General features: G+C 39.4%; 1 protein-coding gene across 10 annotated transcripts in view; it reads right to left on the bottom strand.

The window, feature by feature from the left end:
* Nucleotides 1-1170: 1170 nt before the first annotated feature.
* LOC127517120 (IQ motif and SEC7 domain-containing protein 2-like) overlaps nt 1171-25679 on the bottom strand; it is a 94141-nt gene continuing 69632 nt past the window's right edge. For 3 of the 10 annotated variants that reach the window (XM_051902327.1, XM_051902326.1, XM_051902333.1), the window contains 13 exons: nt 15471-15756; nt 15058-15387; nt 13420-14459; nt 13111-13272; nt 12778-12900; nt 12365-12531; nt 12062-12201; nt 11746-11871; nt 11515-11614; nt 9646-9807; nt 9165-9362; nt 8381-8451; nt 1171-5474 (listed from right to left, as the gene is read on the bottom strand). In XM_051902327.1, coding sequence (XP_051758287.1) covers nt 4056-5474; nt 8381-8451; nt 9165-9362; nt 9646-9807; nt 11515-11614; nt 11746-11871; nt 12062-12201; nt 12365-12531; nt 12778-12900; nt 13111-13272; nt 13420-14459; nt 15058-15387; nt 15471-15756 — 4324 coding nt within the window. In that variant the 3' untranslated portion in view covers nt 1171-4055. Of the gene's footprint in view, nt 5475-8380; nt 8452-9164; nt 9363-9645; nt 9808-11514; nt 11615-11745; nt 11872-12061; nt 12202-12364; nt 12532-12777; nt 12901-13110; nt 13273-13419; nt 14460-15057; nt 15388-15470; nt 15757-17359; nt 17528-25679 lie in introns of those variants that run through there. The other 7 variants (XM_051902332.1, XM_051902330.1, XM_051902328.1 and 4 more) reach the window with 7 other exon arrangements.

Raw genomic sequence — 25679 nt, forward strand, 5'->3', positions numbered from 1 at the left:
ATGCCTGTTGATTTCACAAGTATATTAAAAGTGGACTATAAATTATATAATTCGAATTGTGAATAGTTGTGTGGTGTACAAGTGATGCAGGTAGAAGAGCGGACGTGACGCGGAGTGATATTTCACCTCTTTCTTGGAGAAGTAGTTCCAGTGAGTAAAATTTGCGCAGAAGAGGTCAAGCGATGTGTGCTAAAAACAAATTGGATAGCGACAACTAGTGGCAAATCGTCAAAATAACTCATCCATTTAAAGGGATAGTAAATTATGTCATCATTTACTAGTTTGTGGGTTGGGTGGAGTTTTACTTTAGTTTGTGGGTTGGGTTGAATTTTCTTGGTTTCTCATAATACATAATACAGTCAGTTGAATCAGATAGTAACGTTACATAGGCTAATTCAAATTATGTTTATTACTCAAACTACATATTTTTTCTTCTTCTAAATATTACTTGTCTACATTACGTACATGTCTGTTGTATACTTTAATAATATCAATAACAAGAATGATAATATGAATAAAATGTAATATTAATTAGGTTATTCACAATATGAATATTAAATGGGTTTTGAACATTTTCTTTTTTACTGTTTTGATAAATATTTATGTAAGATATCCATGTAAGATCAGGTCTGTACAATATTTACCCATCTAAAACTTAAATGTATCAACAGAAATAGGATTAGAACTGTGGAAATGCAATTTGCACAACAATAAAATGATTGAATGTTTAATAGAACACTGATTTGCTTTGTTTGCCATAAAACTAAGTTCACAGTGATTTGAGGGATCCACTTGGCAAGTGATTAAATGAAAAAGACTTGACAAAATTTGTTGGTCCCGTGATTTAAATGTGAGTCAGAGTGAATATATTTATCAACTCTTAAAGGGATAGTTCACCCAAAAATAAAAATCTGTCATAATTTACTCACCCTCATGTTGTTGCACTCTCAGTCACTATTTGCTTTCATTTTATGGAGAAAGAAACAATGAAAGTGAATGGTGACTGAGGCTGTCAATCCTATAGCATTCTGCATTTGTGTTCCACAGAAGAAAGTCGTACAGGCATATAACAATTTACATTTTTGGGTGAAAGATTATGCAGTTTAAATGTATTATATGGCAACCTTAATCAAAATATATGAAATGAAAAAAAGACACAACAACAAGAAGTTGTGTGAGGACACTTTATATATTTTTATTCATAATGTTAGGCAATAAATATTCACATCTCTCCGAATTTGCTTAATTTCATATATTGTCTGTACACAAATAAGATGACTTCATATACCTTTTTCAAAATTACACTTCTACCTGCTTTGACATACACACTTGTACAAGTTTACAGATAAAATTAATTTTCTTGGATCAAAATAAATATGCAGTGATCATCTACACTTAATGCCACCTCCCCATACACATTCACACAAACACACCCACCCACCCACACACACACACACACACACACACACACTCATACATAAACCTTTAACACTTTCCCTGTTCCACTGTCAATATTAAATCATACTGTGACAGTCTATGTACAGTTTGTTACAGAGCTCAGTAAATACAGACATACTCGTGCAGTAAAATTCACAGCGGGAAGACAGACAGTTAATGAAAAAGAGCATGGAAATCAATCTTGAAACAAAGTAAATATTAATAAGTTATGTATTTTTAATCTTTATATTCTGTCCCATCTCATATCGATATTGGTATTTGTCTATGGAATATATGTAAATGGAGCCCCATTTTCCACTATACTGTCCTATTATTTATTTATAGTACTGTGCAGTGCTGATCATATGTAAATAGCATATGCAGGAGCACATAGAAAGAGATGGCATTTTGAAAAGGTAGCAAAAGGGCATAAATATCTTACACACAATAACTGAGCATCACATCAAGACAAATAATACTGAGCATCTGCATTAAGCCCAGTCCAGAAATATATAACAGCACTTGAGATCACGTTAAGCATCCGCACAAACAGAAACTTCAAGCAGTACTTACACTAAGGCCTTACTTAAGGTTAAATTACCTTGATTTCTTGTACAGGTAAACTGAATTCCTTGTATTAATGTGATAATTCATTTATATAGGTTCCCCCATCTTCCTTTTCTCCTCCATTATTCATACAGAGGAAAAAAAGAGGAAGGTTATTGAAAAATGAAGTATGGTGCTATGTTGTCAAAATAGGTCGTCTTTTAGCCCAAACCAAAAATCAGCTGCACACAAAGCTGAATCAAAAACATCATGACTGGTACACAATTTCTGTTTAAAAAAGAAAAAAAAAATTTAAATAATACCCAAATAAAGTCTTCAACATTCAAGGACACTTGTTAAGACAAGTGTGTTTGTCCATAAAAGTCATCAATAACAATAAAACACACCCTTGACACTTCACCGTTGAATGTCAAAGCATGAGAAAGCATTTCCTATTTACATGTATCTATTGTATTTTGTCAAATTTAGTTTCATAACATAAAAGAAGAATAGTTATATTCATTAAAATTGAAATTCATAGCAAACATTCATATAACAGCATAAAATATAATCAAAAACACCTTGGTAAAGTATGGTTGGCAGTATTAATGTGAGGACCCAATGAAAACTGATGAATACAGACATTTCAGATGTGAAGACTGGCAACAATCTTTCATGGAATGTTTCCTTCATATGTCACTAGCCCTCATAGGTAAAAATACTTAACCTGGAAAAAGTTTAATGTTATTTGTTTAATGGATTATGGAGATATATTAATTTAATACAGTTCAGAAAACATTCATTTATAAAGTGCCTTTTGTTTTCACATTCTGGGCCTTGACAAATTTACTGAAACTTTATGTGCTAAGAATTTAGACATGGATGATAATGGACACCAATTGGCTCAGTGATTTTTACTGTAATGTGAGTAAACATCCTTTGAAATTCATTCAAGCCCTTCGGGTTTCTTCAAAAAAAAAATTGACTGTCAAACCAAACTGGTTAAAGACAAAGTAACATAATGTAGAATAAAACAATGCTGCCATAAACGTTTAAATTTTAGGCACAATACTTTGGATTCAACATAAAATTAAAAGATCAAATTATGAAATTTACTTGTTTTCTCATTTGTGTATAAATTTCCTTTTCTGAAACACGGTATTGGTGCAACTGTAGCTATGAATAGTAAGTTCATAGATAAAATGTTACTGATATATTATTTGACTTATATATATTTACTATTACTGAAATATTATTTTGTGTTAAAATTTCCTATAATTTTATATACACATTAATAATTCTAACAGTGATTCTAGGATGATTACAAACAGCACATCCACATACAAGGCTTTTTACAGCTGACTAGTCTTAAGAGTGGAAGAGGTCAGGCCAATACTGACTTACTTCAACCAATCATACCAAGATATTTGCTTTGTGGATTTATCTCTATTAACACTCATATATGTCAATGTTATAGATGTGTACAAAAAAAGCAATGGAGCATTTAAAATTATTTAGCAAGTAAAAGCTGGACATCAATTTAGTGAAAAGATTATTGCATCTTGCGAATGCTAGCGACTAATGTTTAACATGATTACTGGAATGTATGAAATCATTGAACATACTGTGCTTTGATCTGTCCAGCACACTGTTATTTGTATGCTCTCTGGTCTTCACATTTCCTAAACAGGTTCACAGGTCAAGCAAGGTACTCAGTTTCTCCAGTGCCTGCGATGATGAATGCAAAATGGAACCATTTTACCCTAACTTTATGGCTATGGCTAACTGAAACAAGACTGTGGACAATTTTATGTTCGAGTTTGTGTGTGCACGTCCACGTGCCTTTTACATGCTTTAGTAGGTTATTTCTTGTCTGAATATGGAATTTAAGAAGAAGCCAAAAGGTCAATTGGCAGTCAAGCCAAACTCATCTACAACTGCTGAACTGAGCGCAAAATGTCCTAATTGTTTCTCTTTATTGTTATCCCACAGCACTAATCAACCCGAGGGCCTCCAACTACCTGTATGGCATTTGTGTGTTAACGTATTTTTGCCTTGGTAAGTCCCTTCGATTACACTTGTGGGAAGCGCAGGTGAAAGTAGCAGAGTCTTAGCAGGCTGCGTTTCTTTTTCCCACTGGCATTATTATCAGCTTTGGCCCTGCCCGCCTCCTCCACCCTCGCGGAGGTCCCCCCTCCGACCACCAAAGGACCCTTCAGCGACCCCCAGCCTCGCGACTTCCCCCGGCTCACACTACCGTGCTGATCCGGTTGGTAGGTTTGGATTTGGCGCGTTCGACTGTGCCCGTCCCCCCAGGTACGGCTCCAGTCTGGGCCGGCGAGGGCCCTTGCTGACCCCCGGCTTGGGAAGGTGGACCTTGGTGCTGGGGGGGGAGAGGGGAGAGAGGCGTAAGAGGGGTAAGGGGGGAGGAAGGGGGGGGTAAAGGGGAGTGGGGGGGGGGGAGGGGGGATGGAGGACAACGGAGGATACTGGGGCAGATACTGGCCGGCCGGCGGCCCGTGGTGGACAGTGCCGGACGCGGAGACTGGAGGCGGCTGAGTGGGGGCAGGGAAGGGCGGAGGCGGAGGGCTGGCGAAGACGAAGTGAGGTTGGTGCACGGGGTGGGAGCCCGGGTGCGGCGTGTGCACGTGCACGGGGTGGGTGTGGGAGTGTGCGTGCGGGTGCGGCTGCGAGTGCGACAGCGTGAGAGGGGGCTTGCTGATGCCGCCCCCTCTGGCCGAGTGTGTGGGCTGAGTGTGGAACAGAGCAAACTGCGGATGAGGGGAGAGTGGGGAGTGAGGAGAAAGGGGGGGAGGGTGGCCGGAGCCCATGTTGCCCATGTTGCCCATGCTCCCGTAGCGACCCTGCAAAGTATGCTGGGAGATCGGCTGGTACGGGGAGTGCGCGGAGGGGTTGGGGAGTGGCCGTCGAGGTAAGGTGACCCGCTGAAGAGTATGGAGGCCTTGCTGTCCAGACGAGGGTACGGTCTGTGTATGGAAGCGATGGTGGTGGTAGTACGGGGGCGGAGGCTGTCCACTGACACTGTTGCTGGTAGTGTGGCAGTACTGGGCGTGCAGGGCCTGGATCTTGGAAGGTCCCCCGCCCTCCGCCGGGCACAGCGAGGACGGGGACAGAGGTGGCGGCCCTCCTGTAGTCGGCGGGGCCACAGGGGCGGGGTAAGGTGGCCCCGGGGGGATAATAGGGCCCGGCGCTTTGGATCGCTTGCCCCCAAACAGGGAACCCAGGAAAGAACCGGTGTTGTTGCTGTTGCTCCCAGTCCCCATTCCACTCGTTCCTCTCTCGGTGCTGCTGGAGACTGGCCCAGCGCCAGTCACTGCAGGTGTGTGTTGCTGCCCCGGCCCACCCCCCACCCCCACTCCGGGGCTCAGGATGGGGCGGTGAGGCCGGTAATCTTCTGCTCCATAGCATCCCGGGAGCACAGTGGCTACTGGGTAACGCTGGTGAGGCCGCGGACTGCTAATGATGGAACCCTAAGACAAAGAGAGTGGGGGGAAAGGAGGATAGAGAGGAGGACAGCAAAGCCAAAAACAAGGGTTTAAGAGAGAAGAGTGGGTGTGCAAAGAGGAGCAGGAAGGAAAATATAGCAAAAGGATACAGAGAGAATGGTGGTTTTGTTGAGTGGGGAAGAAAAACAAGGGTGAGTTGATTAGGGTGATGAAACAACATTCTGTCAGCATCATAATTCAGAACATAATTACACAAACACATGCACCCAACTATCTATTATGTGTCCCGAATGCTAATGATGCCAATGTTGCTATATTGGTAACTTATTATTTCTGTTTTGTGTTATGGTCAAAACCTATGCTTCCAAGAAATTACTTATCTATTTAGTTGCCATAAAATTGAAAATGAAACAGCATTTGTAAGCCATTCTACTTCTGTAATCAGACGAGTAAAACAGAATATTCAAATGAGATTAAAAAGAAGGTGGAACTTGATTGGTGGGCATGTAATCAAAGTCAAGGTCTTACTGGAAAGACTTCAGAAAGTTGAAAGGGTGAGTCATTTAATTTGGGCTCAAATCATCACTTTTTGTGAATTATGAAGTGATTGATAAATACATTTTTTTCTATTGCCTTTTCAATATCTATTGCCTATTATCAATTTTGCACCGAACCAGGAAGTGGCACCCAATGCTGTCATTCATTGCTGGACCTGCTATTACAGAAGCTGTCAGTGATCAATGCTGTTTCATGTGTAAATCATCATTTTTAGGATTGCCTTATAACGCACTAATGAATCATGTACAATGAGACTATGTACAGGTGCTGGTCATATAATTAGAATATCGTAAAAAAGTTCATTTTTTTATTGTAAATTATTTAAAAAAATGAAACTTTCATATATTCTAGATTCCCTACATGTAAAGTAAAACATTTCAAAAGGTTTTTTTTTTTTAATTTGTTGATTAGAGCGTACCGCTAATGAAAGTCCAAAATCCAGTATCTCAAAATATTAGAATATTTACATTTGAGTTTCATTAAATGACCATCCCTACAGTATAAATTCCGGGTATCTTTTGTTCTTTGAAAGCACACTAATGGGGAAGATTGCTGACTTGGCAATGGTCCAGGAGACAATCATTGACACCCTCCACAAAGAGAGTAAGTCACAGAAGGTCATTACTGAATGGGGTGGCTGTTTACAGAGTGATGTATCAAAGCATATTAAATGCAAAGTTGACTGGAAGGAAGAAATTGGGTAGGCAAAGGTGCACAAGCAACAGGGATGACCGCAAGCTTGAGAATACTGTCAAGTAAAGCTGATTCAAACACTTGGGAGAGCTTCACAATGAGTAGAATGAAGCCGGAGTCAGCGCATCAAGAGTCACCACACTCAGACATCTTCAGGAAAAGGACTACCAAGCCACTTCTGAACCAGAGACAACGTCAGAAGCATCTTACCTGGGCTAAGGAGAAAAAGAACTGGACAGTGAACAGTGGTCGAAAGTCCTCTTTTCAGATAAAAGTAAATTTTGCATTTCATGTTGAAATCATGGTCCCAGAGTCTGAAGGAAGACTGGAGAGGCACAGAATCCAAGCTGCTTGAAGTCTAGTGTGAAGTTTCTGAAGTCAATAATGATTTGGGGGGGCCGTGACGTCTGCTGGTGTTGGTCCATTGTGTTTTATCAAGTGCAAAGTCAATGCAGCCATCTTCCAGGAGATTTTGGAGCACTTTATGCTTCCATCTGCTGACAAGCTTTATGGAGATGCTAATTTCCTTTTCCAGCAGGACTTTAGCACCTGCCCACAGTGCAAAAACCACTTCCAAGTGGTTTGCTGACCATGATATTACTGTGCTTTATTGGCCAGCCAACATGCCTGACCTGAATCTATGGGATATTTTCAAGAGAAAGATGAGAAACAGTCGACCCAACAATATACAGATGATCTGAAGGCTCAATAGTGCCTCAGCAGTGCCACAGGCTGATCACTTCCATGCCACACTTCACTGATGCAGTAATTTGTGCTAGGAGCAAGTCATTTGCTGTAATATGTCCTGCCGACCAAGTATTGAGTGCACAAAAGAACATACTTTAAAGAACTTGAACTTTTCTGTTTTGCAAATCCATTTTTTGATTGATCTTAGGAAATATTCTAATATTTTGAAATACTGGATTTTGGACTTTCATGAGCTGTATGCTCTAATCATCAAAATTTAAAAAAAAAAAAAAACTTTTGAAATGTTTTACTTTACATGTAGGGAATCTAGAATATATGAAAGTTTCATTTTTAAAAATAATTTACAATAAAAAAATGAACTTTTTCATGATATTCTAATTATATGACCAGCACCTGTATTTGTACTAAAAGAATAAAAAAGGGTCCATTTTATTTCATATTTGACTTGATTTATGAGGGACACTTAATAAAATGCAGGATTTAGTATAAAAATGAAGAGAACTGATATCATACAACCACTAGTCCATGCATAACATTTCAAATACCAAACATCTACACAAACCACATTCCAAAAAAAAAAAAAAAAAACGCACAACAAATGCATACAATAATTACTAGAGATCCATAAATCCATATGTTTCTATAGAATATCAATGTCATGCAGAATTAATTCTGGGTCAATAAGATGACTTCCGGTCCAGATATCCCAGAGTAAAACTCTATAAGATATTCAACAACATCCCGAATGATTGCAAACCTTCACAGGCAGTCTCAATGACTGATGTTATTGATTCATCGCCTCAGTCACGTGTACATTAACATTCCACGGACCACACATGGTCACACAAGATGCACACACATGGCTCTGTGTCTATGGTAAGGACACATGCAGAATGGCGCCGAGTTTTGTAGGGATTCCAGGCAGGCATGCGGGTGGTTTGGGTTTGGGGACTAAAGCTAAAGATACAGACCTCTGCTTCACTCAGACTTACTTCCATTGTACTGTCAAGGGAACCAACGCTGTTTCTGCGGCCACGTTTCCCTGTTACCCAGTTAGCAGATGTAAATCACAACTGCAGTGTGTGTGTGAGTGAGTGAGTGAATGAGTGTATTACAGTGACAGTCAGTTGTAACAGAAATTTTACTTTCTTGTTGGCGTCTGCAAATTTTTATTTTTATTAATTGTGAGATTATTCTTGACCCAAAAATATCACCCCAAAATTACAATTTAGCCTAAAATAAGACCATATAATAAGGATAATTAGCCCAAAATAAGGACATATAAGGAAAAATAAAAAGAGTCATACAAAAAATCCAGTGACTTTTTAATTTTTTTGACAAAAAACATTTCATATGTTATATGTATATTTAAATATTGTGATTTAAAGGGATAGTACACCCAAAAATTCTCACCCCCATGTCATTCCAAACATGTATACATTTCTTTCTTCTGCTGAATGCAAAAGAAGATATTTTGGAGAATGATGATACAATGGATGTCCATACAGTGGAAGTCAATGGGAACCGAAACTGTTCAGTTACTGTACAGTTAACATTCTTCAAAATATCTTCTTTTGTGTTCCACAGGAGAAAGAAAGTAGTACATGTTTGGAACAACATGACAGTGAGTAAATTATGACAGAATTTTTAATTTTGGGTAAACTATCCTTTCAATATTTTATATTTGCCCCTAATGTAGTATGGTATTAAATGATCACAATTAAATTGGCTGCCATTCACAGTAAAGTGTCTCACCTGATTCAGACAGGTCCCTCAGTGAGGAGCTGAGAGCAGTACGTTTGAGGCCCTCTCCTGGTGAATAGTTGTCATCCAGACTAGGCCTTCCCATAGTGCCATTCACCACTTCATTCTTGACCCCACCAACTCCACCTGCCATAATGCTGTTGGTGAGCAGGCTGGGCCGCATCACTCCTTTCTGCTTCTCCAATTCAGCTGCAGGAGGAGAAAGAACAAATATCATCAGAGGACAGTATACTGAGCAACACCTTTTATTAACCAGGCACAAAGTTTCCAGCGTCAAGTAATTTGTCTGTACACATCCTAAGAGCAAGTTGTTTACAATGAGCTATTTTTGTCTTGTTTACTATGTGTTATCTGTGAGTCATTAGATAGGGTCATTGTAAATCCATAATGTTAATGTTGGCGTAAACCACCAGTAGAGGGCCAGAATAAAGTGTAGTTGATTTATGAGAGCAGCAGAGGGTGCTGTACTCACACTCCACTCTGTATTTCTCCATTTCCTGCACCTCAGCAATGCTCTCCCTCAGATCACTGACAAACCGTGTGCGGTCCTGTTGACTAGGTGCCGTGAACACAATCAAAACTTTACGCTCACCACCCGGGATAGCTGATGTTAATTTGACACCATGAGGATAGTCTGGGGGGAGAGAGAAAGATATAATGTTTATTCAGGGTTCCCAAATAACTATCACATTTCAATTTGTTATTTTTTAAAGCGGTCTTGACATAAGAAGTCAAATTTGCCTTGATCTTTTGACATATAAAAGGTCATATAAAAAATGGCTTGTTTTGATATTGCGGGATCTGTGACATCAAACGGGCAAATACATTTGCATATGACTGACTCCAGAGCAAGACATTGACGAATAGTTATACATTATCAAACCATAGGCCCCGCCCACAGGCGTTCAGTCCCTCAAAGGCTGACATTTGCATACACTGGATATGAGCGTTGTGTCAAAAGCAAATATACAGAAACCCATTATAATCACTGACACTGTCTACACTGGATACAGTATACACATGCGCATTCAGTTTCTGACATACTCCTCGCACTTGAGTCTGTCGACAACAGGACAAATGGAGGAGTGAATGAATGTTCTCTTTGATGTGTCCAGTTTACACATCTCGTTTGCATCTCTGTACAGACTTCAGATTGATCCCAGTGCCGGTGTTATACCGCATTCTGTGACCCACCGAATTACACATAATGGTAGGGTTAGGATAAAATTGGGATTTGGATTAGCTCAATACTGCACCTAGTACAGTCACATAATTCGGTGGGTCACAGAATTCAATACAACACTGGAAACAAGTGGATAATTTATTTTAATGGTGTCCTGGATCGTGACAGAGGATTATATGTTTGTTCGGAGCATTTTGTTTTGTAAACGAGCAATGGAGAGTTTGCAAAGAAACTTTTGTTGAATAATGTACGTAGCTGCCAGGATTGGATCTGACAGCAGCTGCATAAAGTAAGTAAATGATTTCATAATGCATTGTCCCTTAAATGGCGGTTTTATATGGATGTTTTCAAAACACTTACTCATGTGCAATAGGGAGTGGGCGTTGATACTGTTTCCTATGAAATGATGTTAGCCAATCATAACAGTGGCTGTTTACAGACAAGCCTTAAAAGAGCCGCACCTTAAAAACTGATAATTTCAGACAGAGGGTCAGAATGAGGGTTGAAAATAATTGTTTGTCCGGATATATGTGCAAAAAACTTTATTAACATCATAAGTGAACCTCAAGAAACATATTAAAATAATAATCCATGTCATGGCCCCTTTAAATATAAGTTTAAATGATGATTTTAGAGAAGCAGAAAAATTAATATTGATGAATATAATTATTATGATTATAATAATTGACAGCTTTTTGAGAAAACTCTAATTCTATGTAGTCTGAATATGATATATTATCATCTTTTTTCTTTATACACTATCATTCAAAAGTTTGAGGTTAGTACAAACAAGGACATATTAAACTGATGAAATACAGTAAAGACATTTATAATGTTAAAAGATTTCTATTTAAAATAATGCTGTTTTTAAAAAATAATGATTTCTGAAGGATCATGTGACACTGAAAACTTAAGTAATGGCTGCTGAAAATTCAGCTTTGCCATCACAAAAATAAATTACATTTTAAAATGTAATGAAATAGAATGCACTTATTTAAAATTATAATAATATTTCACAATATTACTGTATTTTTGAGCACATAAATGCAGTCTGGGTGAGTATAAGAATAATTTTTCAAAAACATAAAAAAAATCTCATTCACCCCAAACTTTTGAACTCTAGTGCGTATATAAGAAAGACAAAAAATTTAATCTTACAGGAGTTCTGGAACATGTGAACCTGCATCTCCACCAGAGGGAAGGACTGTCTGAAACTGTATGTTACGGAGGTTTTCTTCTTCTGGAAGATCTTTGTAACCTTGCAAAATAATAACAAAGAAAAAGAGCCACTAAGCATTTTAAAGTGTAGTAACTTTACAATACACATTCATGTACCGGGACCAATTCATTTTGCATGCATTATTAATTGATGTGTGTTATTGACATTACCACAAGCAGATCGTTGAACAGGAAGACCTCCCTCTGGTGGACTCCAGACCTTTGAGGGCGGTTAGTGTCCGGGACTTCATAGAGCTGACAGCAGCACACCAGTCTGCGGTGAGGCAGAGACAGAACCTACACACAGAGCAGATATTTACATTTACTTTGGAACTATATTACAAATTGTTCAACAAACAGGTCAAAAGTATGATTTTAAACTGACAGAACAGTTCAAAGTAACAAAAAAGTTCTCAAACATTCACTATTCTCAAAGATTCTAATCCAAAAAAACTTTTAATTTGATAAACTTCTCAGTAGTACTCACAGGTTTCTTGCCCACAATGACTCTCTCCACCGCCTGGACCTGAGAAACATGGTCATCATTGGTCCTCAGTTCCCACTTCTGAATGCGCTGGTAGATTCCAACTAGTAAGTCACGTGGGATGTCCTGACCATTATCCACCCCTGAGAGAGAAAGAAATGACATGCACACAAGAAGAGATTAAGCGTACTTGCAAAATCCTTGACAGTTACATGCCACATTTAAAAGCAGATTGAGACTGTGTTTGTAGTTGCCTTCTTGACAGCCTACTTGCTTGAAAGAGAGAGAGAGAGATTTGAACATCACCTCGCAAGTTTTTGATGAAATCGTCCAGCTTCATCTTCCTCTCTGCTTTGATATTGGGGCTGTACATGTCTGTGTTGAGGAGGATGATGGCAAATGCTAGGATGAAGATGGTGTCTGGGTTCTGGAACTGTCTTACCAGCGCTGGATTACAAACACAGTACCTCTGACTAAAAGACAGATGCAGAGAGAGAAATAGAGTTTGAGTGCAAATACTGAGGCCTAGATAAAACATGTTTTATAAACGCATTGTACCAGATCTAAAATCTGATATGGTGAGCCATGTTTGATGCCACTATAAAATGGCTGATAGATGAGCAACTCTGATAGAACAATAGGAACAATAGGAAATTTATGTTACCAAGGCCCGTTAATAGTGTTAATGCCATAACCAAACCCTAACTATAATCACATACCTGAAAGCCTCAATAAGCCTTTCCACTTTTTGGGCTTCTCCTTGCACTTTTATCTGAGCTTGAAATTTCCTCAACGCGTCATCAAGATCCATTCCAGAAAAGTCCATTTCATCGACAACACAACTGAGAAAAACAAAAGTGAAAGAAAATATTACATTTATACATTCTCATGCCAAACATACTTTATATTCAGCGCATGCCTATGCATCCATTAAGGATTTCATTTTTTCAAAGCCAACCTTTTTGCAAATTATTTATTTAACCTTTTGTCATTTGCTAAAAGACTCAATTTAATTTTAGCTCCTTTTTAGAGGATTTATTGTGTTGACTCACTCCAAAACATCTTTGTTGAATTGTTTCTGTCTGTTTCCAAGGAACTCTCCAATCATCTGCCGACTCAGGCCTTTTCTCTCCAGGATGAAGCGAGCGATGCCCACTGGTGTGTCTGACACAAAGCCCTTTTCAATCAGGTACTGAATACCCTTTTCTGGCTTCCTGCAGTCCAAAAAAAGAGTACAGTTTATTCATGTTTTTCAATTTTCTCTTTCCTCAATCTGATTTGTAATGGCATATTCACTAGCTTGCTATTATGTTAAATGGTGAGATTGTTGCATATAAGAGGTAGAGTTCATTTTCTCTTACTTGTTGAAGAGGTTGAGTCCGATGCGATATTGTCTTCTCTGAACCACATCGTTGTTAAAGGCAGGAGAGTCCCAGCTGTGCCGGCTTTCTCTCTGGTAGGTCTGTTTTCCTAATGGGGGCAGGGGCTCCCGCAGACTGTCCCTTGATGAGGAGCCTGAGCTGCAATTAATGGTCTCGTTAGAGTTTGTGGTGGAGTTCAATGAGTCATTATCACCATCCGAGCAGCACTGCTGCTCTAAGCCACCAGGTGGCAGGGGTGCTGAAGAGGAGGATGAGAGCGGTGTGGCTGGGGGCTGTTGAGGAGAGGAGGAGGACGAAGGAGTGTCGGGGTACTGGTGATGGTGGTGGTGGTGATGGTGATGATGGTGAGCCATGTGGTGTGGGATATGCGACGGTATCGATCGGCTAGCTGGACGTGTTTGACCTTGTGCAGCTGTTGAGGACGCTGAACGAGCATTAGGGTTGTGTTTAAGTGTACCTTGAGGTGACCCTCCCACCGAGTCCTGCTCGTACACTAGTTGTCTGCTGAGGGAGCCTCGGTCTGAGCGGTCGCTCATGTCCACGGAGCTGTCGCTAGGTGGTTCAATCGTAAGTAGAGGTAAGTGCCCTCCCCGTAAACGGTAGTCACGGCACTCTGTGCAAGGTGTGCTTCGGCGACTATTGCTGCTTCCTCCCCCCTCTGTGTCACGGCTATCCTCCCTACCACCTACCCCGCTTCCAACACCCCCCCAGAACTCAGTATCTGTGCTGCTAGGGGCCCGGTCTAGAGAAAGTGGCGAGGAAGGTAGTCCGTCGTCCATGTATAGCGTGACATCGCTGTAGGAGGTGGCTGTGCTATCCTCGTGCATGCTCAAGCCCCCTGTACCTCCTCGATCCCTGTCTCCAAGGCCTCTCCGTAAGGATGCGTGGCTGTTGCTGCTCCATATGCACTCGCCAAAGTCATCCACAACACCACTTCCATCCCCTATCCCTTCCTGGGAGTCATCTCGGCGTGGCCGACATGTTAGAGCATCATCAATGGAGTCGGCCAAGGACTTCACCTTGAGTACAAAGAAATGAACACTGTCAGATAAACTGCAAAAAATTTTACCTTTAGGGTTACAACAGATCACTGTCATTGAGGTAGTACCCCTGAAAGGCGGCTATGCCTTAGAGTAGTACCCTTAATGTACTACTATGAACATTTTAGGGATAAATAGGATACAGAGTTATTCCTTTCAGGGTACTGCCCCAAGTTGTTGTACCCCTAAAGGTATAACTTTTGCACAGGATAGGCATTACCTAGTCATGATTTTACAGTTTTGGAATTGATCTGCTAATGAAAATCTTGCAGTACTATGAAATCATTTAAACAATCAGTTCACACAAGGCTATGTACGAAGAAGCTAAAGACAATACCCTACTGAAAAGACCAGCTCAAACAGGTATGTAAAACTTTGACCAACAGTCCTTCTGGTAAAGCTAGTTGACCAAAATCATCTTGCTGGTTAAGCTGAATATAAAGCCTGTACATTAGCATCCAATGTTGAGGATCAGCATCCAAAACACTGGTGACCAGTTTTGCTTGTCTTTTCTTAACCCCCAAAGTCCCTTTATCTCTATTTTATGACTTCAAATACAGACAAACTGAGAACTAACTTGTTTAGAAAAGGAGTCCTCTAGGTGGGTGTACTCCGGCCGTGATGGGGAGCTTGGCTCTGTGGTGCAGGTTGGAGAATGCGGAGGACCCATTCCTGGACTGTGACTGTAGTGAGTCGGGGTGGGAGGTTGAGGCTGTCGGTCATCAAACGAGTACTGCAGTCGCATGTTGGAAAGGATGATACGCCGTGTCATGCGGCTCTCAGAAGCTGAGCTGCGAAGGCGCTCAAAGTTCTTGTTCATACGATATTGACGGAATGCTGTCTGGATGGTACGTGCTGCTCGTCTACTCACGAAGTAGCCTCCATATTTCTTCTCCAGCATCTCCACCTGCACAACGACAGCCTTATCGGTTATATTTGCTCCAACAGAATGATTTGCTGGAAATCATAATACTTCTTTGCATGCCTTACCTTCTTGTCTTGTAGGTCTGTAGAGAGTTCATAACTGTCGGATAGGGCTTTGCACCTCTTGTTTTCCTCTTCCTCTTGCTTACGTAGGGCCAGGCTAGCTGGTTGGTTGCGTGTACGCTGTGCCCAAGCAAGACTGGCTGGGCTTGGAGGGGGCACAAAAGGCACCCGAGGGCCTGGGGGGCCGCAGCTGTTGTCCCTGTACCGATCAGAGCTGTACGTGTACGGAGATTTACTGCTGGAACTGTCTGAAAAGGGACGTGAAGCTGAACTCTGGGTTTCCTCCTCACTGAAAGGAGTGGGTGAGAGAGAGAGAGGGAGAGAGAGGAGTGAAAAAGAGATAATAATTTTGAGTCTGAAATGCCCCCATAATGAGAGGATAAGATAAAAATCTCAAGCAACTCAGGAATTCATGACATTATTCATTTTCCACTGACTTAGCATTTTGACTTTCAGGAAAGCTTTAAACAGGGCAAATGTCCTAAACAAGCCTCAGGCTTTCCTAGAATTATCATACAGTTAAAAGCAAAAGCTCCAGGAAAATTAGAACAATTCTAGTTATACTTAAGATTTGTAACTAGAGGTCTAAGTAATCTAAGTCGATGTCTTAATAAAAGCTTGGTTTCTGTATCAAAGATAATAGTTTATCTGAGTTCACAGTGAAACGTTAAGAAAACTTGAAATGCTGCTGTAAATTTCCTGTTAAATCAAGTTCTGTTTTTGACATCTGTACCTGTCATGTATCCAAACTGTTTTCACCTCATCTCTAAACTATTGATATGTCCTCATTCTTGCTCCTCACAAAACAGTTCTCATCCTTAATGACTTGTAGTCTTCCACTTCCATAAGTGACTTGCTCATCCCGCAGCGTTCCATCAGAGCAAAGGATTGATTGATACATATACCAACAAACATTAATGTAGCACACATAATGACATCAACTATGTAACCTCATTCAGTGGCCTTCATACCAAAGTATAACATGAAATAGATTTCTAGACTATTTTGAAGAAAATGCGAATGGTTCTTGCCAGTGACACTAAGATACACTGTGCGGTAGGCATTCTGAGAGGTTATCACATTTCTTTGCAGTTTCTAAGGCATTCTGAGATGTTATCATGTTGCTTTGCAATTGTTAGGATGTTCTGGATTGTTGCTAGGTGCCTGTTATGATATTATATGGCTCACATCTTGCTAATTCAATGCAATTTAATGTTTTTTCAGCCAGGCAAAAATTGTAATATGCTTGGAAAAGCAATAACACACTTATACTCTGAGGTACCATTCATGCCAACAAACAAGTTACTGATGTTTAATTCTTTGTGTTAACTGTTTGCAAACACCACTGCATAAGAAATTACAGAATAAGAACAAACGGTCTATTGATACAGGAGCATAGTTTACCGGGTCAGTCACCCCAGTGCAGAGGCGGTGACCCTTGGGTTTGCCATGGGAAACACAACAGCATGTGATCTGAACTCATAATCCTGACACAGCTTTCTGACAGGACAGTGGGTACTTCTGAATCACTGCAAGCAACTTCCTGTTCTGTATGACTAAGTCGGAGGAGGTTATTGAAGGAAAGATATTATCATATAATGCTAATGTACTGCAATTCAGACATCTTACGAAAGTATTCTCATTTTGCCTAAATGATTTCTCTCTCTCTCAAGCCCACACAAAGACACTTGCATGCATACAATCCTTGTTTTGTTGTTTATCACATGTAACATCAGGTAACCATTATACACAGAAAGGTCCAGTCTGTACAAAAGCAAAATACCCTCCTGTCACCCTCATTGTATGTAGGAAACCAGTAACCTAATAGGCTTATAAAAGCAGGTGTTAAGATTAAATGCCACAAAATTTGGAAACTTTAACTGTACACTTACCACATTTAATAAAAACACCTAAACAGGTGCAAAAACCCCCACACATGAACATCCACACTGAGAACGAGAGGAGGTTTCGCTTCCTTTAAGTCCAAATTTGGTCGCTGAAGCTCCTGCAATTCACCAAGTGCTGAACTTTGTGGCTTTAGAGTCGTTCTGGAGTTATGACCGACTGTCAGGAGGTCACCACCACATAGTCACATGGCAGTGCTTAAACCCTCCCTCCTCCCATTCTCTGTCTCCGTCTCTTTATTTACATTACACAAAGTGCGCTGGTGTAGTTCACCGAAGTGTGACCAGATATATAACTGAGGCTGGAGTTTCTGGACCAATCAGCGTTAGGATCTCCTGCAGTGCTTGTATATGTCGTTTTCTTTATATTAGATGACTCTAGAATAGTTTTTCACACAGGTGTTAATCGCCTATGAAGTCCATAAAAACTTGTGTTCCCTTCTCTGTTGTGCTGGTCTGTATTTTCCACCCCTAATATGGGTGGTTTCCTGTTTTTGTATGGAGTGGACAACAGATTGAAGGGGAGGAAGGAAGAACCAGCAATCGTCTTTTGAGCTGTACTGAGTTGTACCCATTTGAAAGCAAAATCATAAATGAGATCTCTGAGAATTGTTTCTCCTGGATATGCAATGAGATCAAATGAGAAGTAGCTTTTAAGATTTATTTATTTTTTTTCTATTGAGAAAAAGACCACAAGTAACATGTTCTCACATGTTCTCTAGAGTTCGAGAAGAATTTGGCTAGATTAATAAGGCTGCAAAGACATTTCAATGCAAGCTGAAACATTTCTAAAATTCTTACATCAAATTATCTAAGCCAAGCAATACAACATTTTTTATAGCGCTCACTGTATAACAATTATAACATCTGTATCTATTTCAATTTTAGGAGAAACACGTAAAACTAAATTGATGCTTATCATATTTCTTATTTGTGTTTCATTTAAAGGGTTAGTTCACCCAAAAATGAAAATTCTGTCATTAATTACTCACCCTCATGTCATTCCACACCCGTAAGACCTTCGTTCATCTTCAGAACACAAATTAAGATATTTTTGATAAAATCCGATGGCTCACTGAGGCCTCCATTGACAGCAAGACAATTGGTTTCAATGCCCAGAAAGCTACTAAAGACATATTTAAAATAGTTCATGTGACTACAGGGGTTAAACCTTAATGTTAAAACAAAATAATGACTTCAACGTGAATCAAACTGCCAAAGTCACCCCAATTCAATTCAATTCCATTGAAATTTTGAAACACATAACGACATAACAAAGCCTCGTTTACTGAAATCACGTGACTTTGGCAGTTTAATACGCGCTCCGAACCACTGATTCAAAACAAAAGATTTGTAAAGCTTCGAAGCTTCATGAAGCAGTGTTATTAAATTGCCCATCACTAGATATTGTTGAATAAAGTCGTTATTTTGTTTTTTTTGGCACACAAAAAGTATTCTCGTCGCTTCATAACATTGTTGAACCACTGTAGTCACATGAACTGTTTTAAATATGTCTTTAGTATCTTTCTGGGCATCTGAACGTGCTAATTGTCTTGCTTGCAATGCAGGCCTCACTGAGTCATCGGATTTTATCAAAAATATCTTAATTTGTGTTCCGAAGATGAACGTTTGTCTTATGGGTGTGGACGACATGAGGGTGAGTAATTGACAGAATTTCCATTTTTGGGTGAACTAACCCTTTAAGATTCTTTTAATTATGATAGAGCAACATCTAAGCAATACAATTTTCCCCTTGGGACTTCAGAGTAAGTAAACTTCAATCAAGGACCAAAAAGGTGCGAGTTTATTCTAATATTTCCAATATTCAGATCAGATCATTGCCCTGAGACATTGTGTTTGTATATTAAAGGAATAGTTCAAACATGAAAATCCCCAAAATATAAATTCTCTCATTACTTACTCATACTCATGTTGTCCCAAACCTGCATGACTTGCAACAACCTAATATTTACACATTTTTTATAATAAATTCGCAATGGCCACTATTATTTTCCTGTGCACCAATACATCTTTTACATTGGTACACAGAAACGGCCAAAGAAGCAGTTGAACAATTTTCTTAAAATTGTTCCCTTATGTACTTTTTCGCTGATAGTCGCACATGCTGTATTAACTTTCCCCGCCAGTGTTTTTTAAAAAGTTGTCAGCCAGCGGCAGCATTTTTGATCCTTTTCATAAAACTTTCATGGCCCCCAGAATATTTTGCTGTATGAATATCTGAACACAAAATATATCAAAAGAAAGAACAGAGCCTCTGCCTTTAAACAAAAGAACCATTTTATTCTTCATGCATTTTTTTCTTTTTAATTAACACTTGAATGTGGGAAAATTCATTAAAAAAAAAAGCAACATATTAAACAAAAAGCTGACAAAAATTATTTTTTTCCAGATGGGATTCCATCACATCCAGATGGGATTCAGAATCAAACATATCAAAACATAGATCGAGTAAATCAAGTCAATCAACACCCCCAAAGCTTGTACAGTCCTACACCTTTTATTTTCTCCATTCTGTCACCTGTGGAGTTTGGGTTCCTTGCCACTTGCTTAGTTGAGGACACGTAATATTCAACAATATTATTGATTTGACTGCAATGACACTATTGTATGAGAACTGAACTGAGCTGGACGATGACATCACTGTTTCTGCTTTATAGATGAAATGAACTAATTTAATAATTGATGATCTTTACAACAGAACTGAATCAACACTGAACTGACTTCAGCTGAACAATGACACTATTTTCTTTTAGAGCTGCTGTACAGCATCATTGAATCATTTTCCTGTCCTTTCACTGTAAAGCTGCTTTGAAACAATCCGTATTGTATAAATCACTATAGAAATAAAGGTGACTTAACTTGACTATACCTTGGTCGACATTTCATTTAGTAACATCTGGCAGTTTTGATTTTTATGCTGTTTAATGTTTGATGATCATGTTATTTACATGTGCGTAAGCAATGCTTCTATCTATTGTTTCTGCTTCTTCTTCGCCTGTGTTTTGATCTGGAGATTCTCTACTCTTTCAGAAGATGTGTAATAGCGCCCCCTACTGTATAACAGTGAATACATGGATTATCTAATAAATTACGGAAAATTCCATCAATGGCAGGGAAGCGTTGTGTCATAGATGACAGAAAACTTCCATCAATGGCGGGGAAGCGTTGTGTCATAAATGTGTGTCATAAATGACGGAAAATTCCGTCAATGGCAGGGAAAGAGATAAATGTTAAAGCACAATATACTGTCATTGCATTGAATTCCTTCCACTAGATATTCATTAAATTATCTCCTTTTTTGTTCCATGGAAGAAAGAAAGTCATACAGGATTTGGAATGACATGAGAGGGAATAAATCATGAGAGAAGTTTTGATTTTGGGTGAACTATCGCTTTGTGTGGAAAATGATAGATGCTAATAGCTAGCCTACCACTATCAACACTGAGTGTATTTATTCAAGCATTTGCAATGATGTAATTATTTTCTTTGCAAATATTGTTTGCTAGATGACATCGCATTTCTACAGTGTGAAAAGGGCAGCTGATAGACAACAGCTATGTGTAGATGCCTGAGCAAACATACACACTATGAGCTTATCAGGCTACTTTACATAAGCAAATGGATTATTTTCAAAGTTGCTTCAAGACTTAACCCAACTGAGCGCAGGCTATATGTTATTTGTTGCTTTGAATTGTTTTCTAGTAGCTTAAAACCTGCAGTTGCAAAAACATAAACCCTATAAACTTACACTGAAAGAAGGAAGCCATATATATCATAGAGGCTTAAGCAACCACATATCAAAGCACTAAAACGTACCTATGCTTTACTTTAATATTGGTTCGGAAGTTGGCCGTAGCTTAGTTTAGCCCAGTAGCTATGGAAGAATGGTTTAGAAATGCAATCTGGCATCTGCTGCCTACATTCAACGACAAACCTGTAGTCCTGTTTTATTCTGGGAATGCTGCTATAACATCTGCTCAAAAATTGTCTTCTTGCATCTCACATCTTCCTTTTCCACAATCCTCCCACTCCTCCCACCCACTCTCTCTCACACACACATGTAGGAGTGAGGGAGGTAAGGTTGCTTAGTGACAGTTGCCGTGAGACCGCCGTGGGAGGTGAGGCAGTCATTAGAAAGAGTGTTGCTATAGATACAGAGTACTAATACAGTAACCGTGGGTGTTGGTGGATAAGTTGCAGGTTGTAAGACTGTAAGACTTTGAATGTTACAACGGATGAGTAAGATTAGAATTTACCTACTCAAATGCACCCAATTAAACGTCACAGTCAGTATGTGCTACAGCGTACTGTAAATGTAGAATTTACATAAATAAAACAATAATATTCCAAATTAAAAGGATAGTCCACCCAAAAATGAAAATTCTGTCATCATTAAAGAAGATGTTTTGAAGAATGTTGGTAACTAAACAGTTTCGGTTCCCATTGACTTCCATTGTATGGGCAAAAAATACAATTGAAGCCAATGGGACCTGAAACTGTTTCGATACCAACATTCTTCAAAATATCTTCTTTTATGTTCAGCAGAAGAAAGAAATTATACATTTGGAACAACCTTGGAGTGAGTAAATGATGACAGAATTTTCATTTTTGGGTGGACTATCCCTTTTAATCACTATGTTATATTAAATTGTACATATAACCTAAGTTATATATATATATATATATATATATATATATACACTATATTGCCAAAAGTTTTGGGACGCCTGCCTTTACGTGCACATGAACTTTAATGACATCCCATTCTTAATCCATAGGGTTTAATATGGAATTGGGCCACCCTTTGCAGCTATAACAGCTTCAGCTTTTCTGGGAGGGCTTTCCACAAGGTTTAGGAGTGTGTTTATGGGAATTTTTGACCATTCTTCTAGAAGCGCCTTTGTGAGGTCAAGCACTGATGTTGGCGAGAAGGCCTGGCTCACAGTCTCCGCTCTAATTGATCCCAAAGGTGTTCTATCGGGTTGAGGTCAGGACTCTGTGCAGGCCAGTCAAGTTCCTCCACACCAAACTCGCTCATCCATGTCTTTATGGACCTTGCTTTGTACACTGTTGTGCAGTCATGTCGGAACAGGAAGGGGCCATCCCCAAATTGTTCCCACAAAGTTGGGAGCATGAAATGGTCCAAAATGTCTTGGTATGCTGAAGCATTAAGAGTTCCTTTCACTGGAACTAAGGGGCCAAGCCCAACCCCTGAAAAACAACCCCACACCATAATCCCCCTCCACCAAACTTTACACTTGGCACAATGCAGTCAGGCAAGTACTGTTCTCCTGGCAACCGCCAAACCCAGACTCGTCCATCGGATTGCCAGACAGAGAAGCGTGATTCGTCACTCCAGAGAACACGTCTCCACTGCCCTAGAGTCCAGTGGCGGTGTGCTTTACACCACTGCATCTGACGCTTTGCATTGCACTTGGTGATGTAAGGCTTGGATGGAGCTGCTCGGCCATGGAAACCCATTCCATGAAGCTCTCTACGCACTGTTCTTGAGCTAATCTGAAGGCCACACGAAGTTTGGAGGTCTGTAGCAATTGACTCTGCAGAAAGTTGGTGATTTCTGCGCACTGTGCGCCTCGGTATGTGCTGACGCCGCTCTGTGATTTTACATGGCCTACCACTTCGTGGCTGAGTTCCCAATTGCTTCCACTTTGTTATGATACCACTAACAGTTGATCATGGAATATTTAGTAGTGAGGAAATTTCACAAATGGACTTATTGCACAGGTGGCAACCTATCACGGTACCACACTTGAATTCACTGAGCTAAAAGTCTGAGCACTGAGCGACCCATTCTTTCACAAATGTTTGTAGAAGCAGTCTGCATGCCTTGGTTCTTGATTTTATACACCTGTGGCCATGGAAGTGATTGGAACACCTGAATTCAGTGATTTGGAGGGGTGTCCCAATACTTTTGGCAATATAGTGTATATATTTTTTTTGTCAGAACAATACAAAAATCAATGTATTTTTTTGTATGATTCTAAGAGAAGATGGATAAAAATGGATAAAAAATACAAAAAAAAATATATATATATTTGGTATATAAAACATATGGTTCATTATGTTCATCATGGTTCATCAAGTCATTTTTAGTGATTTTTATTTTCAGAGTGAAAAAAAGAGAAAGAGATAACCAACACAGCAACAGTAAATTTTTTATAATGTGGGAGGTGTGACTAGGAGTGTTAGAAAAACAAACATAAACAAAGCCCAAAATAAAGCCCCCCCAAGAGAAAGGCTACGACAGGGCTTGTTATGATAATGGCTTATGGTACCTTTAAGAAAGGTTCTAGTTTATGTTATGCTGCACCTTTAAGAGTGTGCGTGTGCGTTCCAAAGAAAAGAAGTGACTGCAGAGTCTGTGTTAATATGCAAAAGAGACTGACAGAGTAAAGTTTTTACAGTTCTGTTAAGCACTGCCTGGCCTCCATTTATTACAGGACTAATGGCATTATGAGTGTGTCTTAAACAGTGGGTGGGTCAAGCAACACTGTAAAAAGTAATACGCTATATCTACTCCATAAAATTTTGGCAACAGATTACAAGCAATATTATTAATTAAATTCAACAAATAGAATTGAGTTAGAATTAATCAAATTCATTCCTTAAATGTCAACCATTTAAAACAAGTAAAAATTAAGTAAAATTTAAACAAAAATATCTGAATAACAGACATCAAAGATTAATTAAGAACTCTTTTTTTATTGCCAACATTGAAGACACCTGATAACAAGTAGATGATAACAAGTAGAATCACTGAAGGAAAGAGAAACACATGAATTAACAGAGGTTTAGATGTTGATGTTGATTTTATTGAAAATGTTTCGTCACCATTATTGCGATCAGTGTTTCTTTTAGTTGGCAGTTTCACTCTTTGCTTTTTATGTCAGTTTGTGGTTTTTGTAATGGTGTTTGCTAATTTTACACATTTTAAATGGTTGACTTTTAAGGTAATTAATTTGATTAATTCTAACTCAATTCTTACATGTTGAATTTAATTAATAATATTGTAATCTGTTGCCACAATTTTATTGAGTAGATAGAGCGTATTACTTTTTACAGTGAATAGCAGAGACACAAATACACAAATACACTGAATAGTTCTAGGAACTAGCCACTAGGATAGTTCCCTGAGAACTAATTTCTCCCCGGGACATGTTCATGGTTGCATTTGCACCGGGAATAGAAACTATGAAGCAGCTGATAGTGGCATCTTTAAGAGCGGCATTTACAAACGCTAGAAACCGGTGTATGGAAGGTGCCGTGAACGGAGCTGTGTTTGCTGTGTGTCGTGGGTTTCGTGATAACGGAGACGGAATGTAAATGCATTATTTACACGACTGAAAGAGCAAAAAGTGGGGCTAAGAGACGAAATCTCTTATGACAACTTTCAATATTACATATCATTGAGGCGGAGAAAAGAACACAACCCTGCAGACAACAGGAAAATGCCGTTATTGCTGTTTTCCATGTTCGTGAAGTAAATATGTTCACACGGCTTTTTAAAAATGCCGGTTGCCGGTGTTTGACATGCGTTTGACCAATCAACGTACACTTATGTCACTGAGTTCCTATAGTGCTGGTTTAGACCCTTCTCTGAAGTAGGAGCTAATTTAGTTCCCCCAAAAGGAGTTCCTAGAACTAAAATCATTCTAGTTCCTGCGGTGTGAACATGGCAAAATCCGGGTACTTCAGCCAATAGTTCTAGGAACTATGAAAAGGTTCTTCCAGTGCGAAAGCCCCTCATGGCTGTATTGTGGAAATAAGCCCCAAAAACACATCCCACTACTGGCCATATTTAGAAGAGTCACTTATAATAAGAGGACATGACAACACTGGGAATTTTTTATGATTTTTTGTTGTTTTCCCCACATCATTATAGAAGAGATTTATCTTTATTCTTGCTTTCAGTTTAGGAAGTAGCAGGTCAGCCCTGTGCTTGTTAAACAGCAAGAATGTTGTAATAACTTGCTGAGCAGGTTGCATCAGAAACATAATATGTCCAAATAAACTTTTCCAACTAAATACTCAGCATATTTTGCCCTGCAAATACATTCACAAACACCAGAGCCATATTGAGCGGTCCCAAGAGGTACTTGGGACAGTTTGGCACTGACAAACTAAGAACCATTTATGTAAAGAAAGACAACACAAATAGACCTTTCAAACCAAACATCTAACAAAAAAGTCAGATATGTTGTTCAAAATGAAGACAACAAGTATTTGGATGCTTTTTGGTTGTGAAGATTCAGTGAAATTAGTTCCG

The sequence above is a fragment of the Ctenopharyngodon idella genome, chromosome 8, assembly GCF_019924925.1.
Source record: "Ctenopharyngodon idella isolate HZGC_01 chromosome 8, HZGC01, whole genome shotgun sequence".
Taxonomy (NCBI): Eukaryota; Metazoa; Chordata; class Actinopteri; order Cypriniformes; family Xenocyprididae; genus Ctenopharyngodon; species Ctenopharyngodon idella.